The following is a 9,893-nucleotide window of genomic DNA, read 5'->3' on the forward strand; positions in this document are numbered from 1 at the left end:
ATTCATCAAAATGCACAAATAAAATAAAGAAATTATGGATACCTTAAACTTAAGGAGACAAACTATGAAAAACTCATTGTATAGCTCACAGCAACACTAAACATATTTAGAGTTGCAAAATTCATCCAAAGAAATGGGGACAAAGGAATTAAACAAATTCAAGCTTGCAAGTTTTCTGCCAATGAAATAACCAACAGATAAAGGGGGAATAGATTACCTTTCTAAATGACTAGCAGGAGAGAGGGATCAATAGAAGAGATCTATTGACATAGCATAAGTTTTAACGTCAATTTTTTGTAAGTGTAGAGAATAATAATGGGGTTATGTGAATATAAACAGAAAAATAGCAAAAGGAATCACACAAGAAGACAAAGATTTACGTGGTTCAGCCTTAAGCCTACATCCACGGGCGGTGTCAAGAAAGTTTCACTAAGAAAATAATGAGATTACAAATGTGATACAAAGACACTCTCATAGAACCCTAACTCCAAATACATTCAAAGAACTCTCACTCTCTCAGTTTACAAGAGCCAAGGCTGAAGATATTTACATAAAGAGCCCACATATATATAGTACCCCAAGTCAAGGTGCAGTAGGAAAATTATTCAAATCCTAAACCAAGTACAGTACAAAACCAAAAAGGAATAGAGTCCAACCCAAAGTCAACAAAAGGAGTCCAAGTCAGATACGGCTCAAATTTGACTTTCACACTTGACATTGGTGGTTGAATTCCTAACTTAAGAATACCCCTCCCAGTTGGGTAGAGCAGCTCTTCTTGATGGTTGTTAGGTCTTCGACTACATGGAACAAACAAGAACTCCTTCAATTGCTTCCTTCATTTGCTAATTCTCATTCTCTTCTTGGTTTAAATCAAATTTATATCTGCTCCAACATGATACCTATACATATTTCTGGACACAGAAGTCTATCATAAGACAATAGGCAAGTTATGCAAACGCAGTCAACCAAATACAAAACCAAAAATTGATGTTTTTCTTTTATTATATCCACTTACCCCTATTTTCCATTCTACTACACAAAAGCACAAGTCCTCCAAGGTGGTGGACTTCACAGTGCTATGAGATGACATTTGTTGCTCTTGTCATCTAATCTGCAAAAAAAGAGTAACCTGGCATTTGTTAGGACAAAACTTAATATTGGATGAATAACAAATGAAATTGATTAATTGTGTTAAATCCAATTAACATATTGAAAATTCTGAGTTGATCAATGCCTAACAAGAAATGCATTCAAACAAGGTTAGCTAAAGGCCCGTGGTTAATTTTCCACTCTCGTGGAAGAAGAAAGAACTCAAACACATAATCAATGCTCAAAAAAAATAATATGAAACTTCATCCAAACATGCATATAATGATTATCTTAAGAAATATTTTGAAAATCTTGTGGGTGAAGAAAACAATAATGCAAATTTTTTAATTGAATGCTATGTGAGGCTTTTGTTTCCTAAAGTTAGCGGAGTGCAAGTACCTATATTTAAATTTTATCCATTAAGCGAAAATAACTTCTTTCTCACAATATCTAGAAAGCATACTTCACACATTTATCAACCAATCAAAAATTTCTAAGATAAACAATCCATTCTGATGTTTAAATGTGAGAGAAACTAACCACCAAGGAGGACCAATAAAATCTCCAGGAACTGCAAACTAACCACGGATAGTCTGATCAATGGAAAACTCCTTGGGAGGAAAAAAAACTCTCTAATCCACTTGTTAATCAGTTGAGACAATAAGAATTTAGAAGCCCATTTTTCCATGGGTTCTGAAAAGCTGCTACCAGAGAAAATTGTAGTGGAAAACCTTTGCAGTCATTTGTGCAGCAATTTTATTTGACATACTGGGAACATTTCATAATTTCTAGTAAGAAAAAATGTCAAATAAGAGTCAGGTGGAAAACTAGGAGCTTCATTTGGATGAATTGAGACAGAGCCTTACCTTCTCCTTGAATGCAAATTTCTGTCCAGAAAAGTGTTGATATTTGTAACTTGATTCATAGAATGAAACTTCTGGAACATGTGCCCAATTCCAATACTCACCGATACAAGAACCACTACCAAGAAAGTGAATATAATTGAAACATTAATATGAGCAATATGAAGAGAGGAGTTCCTATTAGTAACAATAATGTATTCATAATTTTACTTGTAGAACTGAACAGTTGGAAGTGTACTCGTTTGTTGTCTTTTGTTTGATAGCTATAGTTATTTAGCAATCATATTATTATTATTATTTTGGATTAATAAAAAATTTATTAAAATGAGTGGACCTCTACCCATACAAGCAGCAGAAAACCTCTAAAGAATTACAAGCTAAAATGTAAATGATCAACAAAGTCTACAAAAGAGAAGGAACCGTAGCTCTGTCAATGCCGGTAGTCCACTGACTGCACTCATAAAAACCGCCAAATTTAGTTCAAGAGTAGACAACTCAATGCCATTAAGCATGCAATTATTTAGCATTCAATTTGAAGCCTTGTGAAAACGGAGTTCCTGTTATTGAGACTAGAAGGCGCTGGATTCAAGTGATATGCCATAGGCGTCATAACCATAATTGTCCATTGGTGGATTATTTTGTATGCCAAGCATACTTAAGAATGTGAGGCAATTTCAAAGATGAAAGCAAATGTCATGCTAATGAACCGAATGCACTCACCAAGAAATCGTTGTTCATGGAAAGTCTAGGGAGCCATCTCACTGGAAAATTATGTCTTTTCCCTGCAAAACAGCTAGTCACTTGAACATGGATCCTGACAATGCTAATCTCTTATTTTCTTTAGTAAGTTGTATATCAACCACTATTCTGTCAGAGCAAGTTCAGATGGCATTCTCATCGAAAAACACGGATCAAGTCTGGACCTTGCACAAATAGAGAAAATAATAATATCAAAACCTGTTGTAGTAACTAGTTGCATCTTTAGTCCAGATTAAATAATTCTTTTGAGAGTTCTTGTGATTAATTTCTATAAGAAGCTTTAAGAATACTGTTATGTAGGAATAAAGGTTATACTTTGAGAAGCACAAGAAATAACGTTTATGAAGAAAACAACGTCACAAGTGGTGAAAAGTCCAAGAATCATTTACCATGAAATCAAGCTATCGATGAAATCAGGGAGTTCTCTGTAGTCTACACTAACAACAAGCTATGCTCTTCATTCATTAGAACCTACCAACGATCTGTTTGAGAATGAAATAAAAACTGAATAAGAGAGGAAACTAATAATATGCCAACCACATTGCAAATAAATTTCCAAAAAATGAAACCTACATTATGAGAAAAGATTAAATTTGGTAATAGATGAGATTGTTACCATTCCTTTTCTAATAGTTTGCTGCATAATCTTATTACCAGCTAGGTTTGAAGAGACATGCAGTCTTAAGCTTTGTCGGCTTCAGTATTCAATACTCCTCAGGCTTCTGTTAAAATCCAGTAACTGATAAACTCACTAAACCTGATGAAAGAGAAGAATTAAGATAGAGCTAGTGTAACTGCCCAACCTAATAGAAGAAACAAAAAAAAAAAAAAATTATTAGATTGTTTGACCCAATTCTTTTGTATCTTACAGTGGTTATGACTTCATTTCCACTAATGGGACAAGTTGACATGTAATTAATTATTCAAACCTTCATTTCTTTTGTGGTCAATGGTCATTGTATTTATTGTATAGAGTTCTGACTTACTTTGGGAGTATATTTAATGGAATTATTATGATAATTCTTAATGTTGGTACTTGATATGATTTAATTGGATTGATTTGTCAAAAAGGAAAAATCTACAAGTACCCTTGAGATGTCTTTCTCATGCTTTGGACCCTTTCGGGTTTGGGGTATGATAGTTAGACTGGTATTCATAGAATTAATTCCTCATTTCAAGAAAGAATTCATTGGGATTTTTGTATTCTCTACCATAAAGTATTTTTCTTTCTTTCTCCCTCCCCACCGGCACCCTTCACTTCTCATCACACCCCAACAAAAGAAATGGGAAAAACCTAGATGCCCATTCGCCTTAATAGGTAAAGCTAAAATGTACTAGCTAAGGCAATACTATGAAAAATCAATCAGAATCAGGTCGCGAAGAGGTGAAGGCAGAGTCAAATGACAAAGGACTCTAAATGGGGAAGTTAGTAACTAATGATATTGTATATGACTTAACTCATGGATGATTCATGCAAAGAAAATTGAAATTACATCTCATAGATCATTTTTTAATGCAAGGGCAAAATAACAATAAAAAAATAAATTACATCCTCCCCTAACCCCTTCCTGTCACACTAACAATAATGAGGTAAAATTAAACAAAATAAAACACTTTTTTTTTGTGAACTGAACACTTGTATTTTATTACCTGTAGGAGAATACAATAACTGAAAGGCAACCATCAGGAAAATGAATAGTTCCTTTGTTTGGTACCACTTTGAGCATTATCATTAGCTTATGATCTAAACCCAAGGCAACCTGCAATCTAAAATTTTATATATTTAGAAAAATATGGTACTTTGATTTTTTTCAATATAATATAGGAACAATTTCCATTTAATTAAGGATGTGACTCATTTTATAAAGTGAAATCAACTCCAAGTGCAGCACCAAGTGAAATCCACCCCTAAAATTGTGAACTTCTAGAACACCAAGTGGAGCACCTTTCTTTTCAATTAACGCCAAGCTACTAAACAAATTAAGGAGGAAATGTAGAAATTATCTGTTATTGACAAAATAGTTCATAGCAACTTAACTTAGATTTTGTGAATTTTTGTTGTGGTTGTCATCATCAATTGTAGATATTGCACAACACGAAAAAGGAATAAACACAAATACTACACAACAAGCTCATTACTACACTGTAGATGTATACGCTAGATTTACTCCTCCCCCACAAACATTACCACATTATCGCCAAGTGCCAATGTTGACACTATTTACAAATTACATAGTGAGAAACCATGGCATCTAGATACGCCACCTAATCAACTCAGTTTGAGATACCATGATATAAATAAGAAATAGATAAAAGGAAAATTCACATTTTTTTGAGTTGTAGAGAACAACAAAAGTACTAATACCATTGAGTTATTGTTGAAACCAAAATATTTTCATTAAGCTCCATTTCTTGGAGAGAAAAAATAAGAAATTTTGATTTTGATTTCTATTAAGGATAGGGAGAAAAAAATGATACGTAGACATAGGTTTTCTTACCATTGAATTGGATCCCCTTCCAACAAAAGGATGTAACAAAATCTTATGAAAATCCTCATGTACTTCCTTTTGCATCTTTGTGGTAAGATGGGACACTGATGAATTCCCAAAATCTACAAATCTTTGTGAAATCCTCATTGGTGAGAGCACAAATATCAGTGATGAATCCACCTCTCCAATACCCTGCATTGCTTCATGCTTCATTCTCCTAAAAGTGACATACCCACCTCAAAAATAAATGAAGCAGACAAAGATGAAGGCAACCACTTGCTTATGAAGTAATAGAACTCACCAAGTAATCCTTGTTCAAGGAAGTCTTGCTGGTTGAGAAGTCCACGAGTCATTCACCATGAATTTAAGCTATTCATGAAATTGGGGAGTACTCTGAGTTGTAACACCAAGTTATGGTCTTTCATTCAAGAGAATCAATCAAACCTACGTTTGGGAAATAAATTAAAATGGTACTGCTTGAGGAAAGTAGTAATTTGCTAACTATGAATAAAAGGGGGGAAAATTGGAACCTAATCTATTTCAAAAGATTTAATTAGGTAAGGAACAAGACAACTTAATGAAAACAAAACTATTACACAAATATCAGGCAATGACAAAATGCTTGATATTGTAATTGATTTAAACATATATATATCAGGAATTCAATCACCAAAGCCACAGATGTTTCACTGGTATCAAATATCAAGCAATTGATTGTACTCTGTTTACATAATAAAACAGAGATGAAATGAAGCATATAGAACAGAACAACTCTCCCACCTCAGTTCAATATACAAAGATGTAATTTGCTAGAACGAAGAAATAGATTTGGGAAAATTCACATATTCTTTTTCCTAATATGGGAAGTCATAAATCAAAGAATGAAAATCCTAAAAGCATCTAAAAGAGGAAAAAAAGAAAAGAGATATTACCAGTGGTTTTGATGGGATGTGCCAGATGAAGCCCCTACTCGTTCAATTTCGTATATAAATTGATGGGATGTGCGCAATCTTACCCCAATCTTCACCCGCTTCTCTTTCGCATCTTTTCGATAAGATGGGACTATATGAAATATTCAGTGTCTGCAAAGAGGTAAGGTTACAGATCCACTCCGGTATAGCCGACAAACTTGGACAACTTTTAATCCTGAGTTTTTGCAAAGAGGTGAGATGTTGAATCCCCACCGGTAGAGTGGCCAAATTTGGAAGGTTGTAGAACTCTAGGTTGCAAAGGCTCTGAAGGCCATGCCATTCCATCTCATCTCCATCGTTTATTAAATCAACCTCTTCAGAACCACGAACTCTCAAATTCTGAAGGGCAGTGAGATGTCGAGAGAGAGGGAGAGGGCCACAACAATAATACATCTCTAAATCTTGGAGAGAAATGAGGTTGCACATCAACTCCTTGGGCAGAGTTTCCTCCATATTCTGTATTGACATGGACTTCAATTTGGAGAGAGGGATGAACGGGGAAGCGGCAAGTGTAGAAGAAGAAGAGGTTGATGTTACCGCTATTGATGTAAGGTTTTCTGGGGTTGCCATGTTTATCACCTCCATTCTCAGTGTTTGCTCCAGTGGCTTCAAGCTACATTTATCCAGCTTTAGGTTTTCAAGATATGGAAAGAGAGGTAAGGATAGCAGCTTAGGGCAACTCCAAATTCGTAAGTAGGAAAGATGAGGAAATGAAGGCAGTGAATGATTATGGAGCTCCTCAACAGAATCCCTCTGTCGTTGCCACCATCCTTTTAGATTAGGGCAAAACCAAATTTCGAGTTGCTCTAGAGATGGGAGGAATGAAGAATCAGAGACCTCCCCGTTGTTTTCTCTCTCTGATATGTACTCCAAATCATCCATTCCTTGAAGAAAGAGAATTTTGAGAGAATGAAACTGATCCAACGGTGGAAGATGTTGGCATTTTTTACATCTATCGAAGGACAATTTTACGAGATTTGAAATCGAAGAAATCGCACTTGGAAATTTCACTCCCCTGTATCTAATTAAACGCAATTCTTGAAGATTTGAAGGTAGGCCGTGTGGGAGCAAGGCTTTAAGTGACTCTTCATCATACCCAAAGTTGGACTCATCCACGTCTTCTTCTATCCATGATAACGTCAAGTCTTGAAGATGTATTTTCTCTTTCATATTTGCATCCTTAGATTCTGATGCAGCTTCTTTCCCGTGTCTCAATCCCACAATCTCTAGTGTTCCTCTCAGCTTGTTTAGCCCTTTGAGTTCCTTCAATCCACCGTGGCGCCTGAAGTCTAAAGAGCTATTCTGACTCATCACAAACAGTGACAATGTTTGAAGCTTAGTTAATTGCCCCAGTCCACGTGGCATATGAGTCAAACATAATTCCCCATCAATATGTGTGAGGTTGACTAATTTGCTAATATCTCTAGGCAATTCCTTAATATAACATTCAGAGAGTCTTAGTGTTTGCAAATTATACAATCTTGTGATGGAACTAGGAAGCATCTTAATGGGATTATAAGATACATCGAGATACCTTAAATGTCTCAACTTCCCAATAGAACTTGGAATTGATTGAATTCTCGTAGCATGCAGATCCAACCAGCGTATAAACTTAAAACTTGAAACAATTGCATCACAAGTTGACTTACCCAATCTTACATATTGATATCGTGAATGACTTGGCAAATGAAATGTTTTTATCCTTCTTGCTTTATACAATGAGACTGGAATTTTCGATGATGAGAGACTCGTTCCACCAAATGACACATGAAGAGTTTTCTCATGAATGCCTTCCTCTTTTGAATAAAAAGTGACGCAATCAGATGCCATTACTAATTTTGCAAGATCGTGCATAAGATCGTGCATTTTAAATTGTAATATGTTGCCTTTCCCATCTTCTTCAACTTCCTGAAAGAATGATCTCCAAAGTAAATCCATAAAATATTCATGACCAATGTCTTCCAAGCATTGATTTGGACTTGAAGATCTAATGAACCCTTGTGCCATCCACATTTTAATCAATGTTGTTTTATGAATTTTGTAATCCTTTGGAAATAAAGCACAATAAGCAAAACACTGCTTCAAATGTGATGAAAGATGATCATAACTTAATTTAAGTGTTTGCAAGGTATCAACTTCTTTCAAAAATTCATTATTCATAAATGACAACCAATCTCTTTCAGGATTTTTAAAATATAATAGACTTCCTATACTCCTTATGGAGAGAGGGAGTCCTTTACAGTTCTCAATTATTTTCATTCCAATTGACTTGATTGTTGGATTCTTTGGCTCTTGACCATTTTCAAAAGCCATTTGCTTAAATAAAATCCAAGCATCATCTACATTTAAACCCTTTAAAATGTATTGTTGCATAGGTTGTACAATCTTTGCAACCTTCTCCTCACGTGTTGTCACTAAAATTCTACTGCCTTTTGCACCTCTCATTAAAAGATTTTTTAGGTCAAGCCATTTTTGACGATTATCATTCCATACATCATCCAACACAAGTAAGTATCTCTTTCCATCAATTTCTTTCTTAAGCTCCTTAACCAGCATGTCCATTTCAAGGTTTTTTGGTTTTTTATTTTTTGCACACCCTATAATTTTCTCAACAATTACTCTTACCTCAAAGTCATCAGAGACACACACCCAAAATTTTTGGTCAAAATGTTTCTTGAATTCTTCATCATTGAATACAAGTTGAGCTAACGTGGTTTTCCCTAACCCTCCGATTCCAACTATCGGAAGAATCGAAACATTCTCCTCAACATTAGAATCCAAAAGAATTCCTATAATTGCCTTTTTATCATTCTCTCTCCCAATAACAGTTTCAGCACATACAAAAGAATGAGTCTCTCTTGCCCTATTCCTAACTTGGGTCTCCTCAAGACGCTCCTCAAAGTGGAACAGCTTCCTATCCCTTCCTATAGTATCTAGCCTCTCCAACATTGCCTTAACTTCATGAGCCATTTTAAGTGCATATGCATGCGGATTCGATTTGGAAAAGTAGATGCATACCTTGTTGGACTTCTTATTCTGGCCCATCATCACTTCTCGTTGTGAAGCTTCAGTGGAGATATCATCTAGCAAATCATCTGCATCATAAATGGCATCATTCAGTCTTTCTAGCCACACTTTGAGTTGATTGGTTTGCTCCTTCTTCTCTGCATCCAAAAGCACAGCCTTGATTGTGGAAACCTTCTCCCCGAGTCTTACAATCTCGTCTTTGACACCCCAGAGTAGTCCAAGCTCCTGGACAGCTAGGTTGCCTGTTTTCTCGATGATTCGCGCAGCAACGTCAAACAAAATTCCTTCCGCCATTTCTAACAGTGAATTGAATGAATACTATCTTTATGAGAATGGTAAGATGAGAACAATATCTGTGAAGAGAACGTACTAGCTAGGCAGAGTGACCAATATATATTACTCTGCTTTTTAGTGTTTGCTTGATAATAACACACAGCTCCCCTTCACATTCACATTACCATTACAATTTTTTCTACTTTAAAATTACAAAAGTTATAATTTCACATAAAATGATACAAATTGCATTTACATGTCAGTAAAAAAAAAAATTGGTGAGTGAATATGAAAATAACAAACAATAAATTATAATATCAAACATAAAATAATTATGACAAAAATTATAGTAATTTTTTTAATGAAAAATTATGGTAATTTATGTGGTAGAAGGCTTCTCTTAAAATTAATATTAAAATACG

The 9,893-nt window shown here is 35.0% G+C and overlaps 1 protein-coding gene across 3 annotated transcripts; it reads right to left on the reverse strand.

The window, feature by feature from the left end:
* Window positions 1–384: 384 nt before the first annotated feature.
* LOC142642496 (putative disease resistance protein RGA4) lies at window positions 385–9,609 on the reverse strand. Of its 3 annotated transcripts, none has more exons than XM_075816862.1 (11): window positions 6,133–9,609; window positions 5,502–5,593; window positions 5,210–5,417; window positions 4,362–4,478; window positions 3,328–3,468; window positions 3,101–3,193; window positions 2,673–2,869; window positions 1,956–2,070; window positions 1,630–1,877; window positions 1,016–1,111; window positions 385–911 (listed from the first exon to the last, which is right to left on the reverse strand). In XM_075816862.1, exon 1 carries the CDS (start codon window positions 9,490–9,492, stop codon window positions 6,175–6,177), a length of 3,318 nt encoding a protein of 1,105 aa, XP_075672977.1. In that variant the 5' UTR covers window positions 9,493–9,609; the 3' UTR covers window positions 385–911; window positions 1,016–1,111; window positions 1,630–1,877; window positions 1,956–2,070; window positions 2,673–2,869; window positions 3,101–3,193; window positions 3,328–3,468; window positions 4,362–4,478; window positions 5,210–5,417; window positions 5,502–5,593; window positions 6,133–6,174. The 3 variants fall into 3 exon arrangements, with proteins under 3 accessions (XP_075672977.1, XP_075672976.1, XP_075672975.1); XM_075816861.1 differs by having other exon boundaries at window positions 5,210–5,392; window positions 5,502–5,644; XM_075816860.1 differs by having other exon boundaries at window positions 5,502–5,644.
* Between the last annotated feature and the right edge of the window lie 284 nt (window positions 9,610–9,893).

Source organism: Castanea sativa, chromosome 7 (genome assembly GCF_040712315.1).
Source record: "Castanea sativa cultivar Marrone di Chiusa Pesio chromosome 7, ASM4071231v1".
NCBI classification, from domain to species: Eukaryota; Viridiplantae; Streptophyta; class Magnoliopsida; order Fagales; family Fagaceae; genus Castanea; species Castanea sativa.

Bases quoted from the DNA above. Each gene is read 5' to 3' on its own strand.
- LOC142642496 (XM_075816862.1), bottom strand. From the start codon at position 9,492: ATGGCGGAAGGAATTTTGTTTGACGTTGCTGCGCGAATCATCGAGAAA.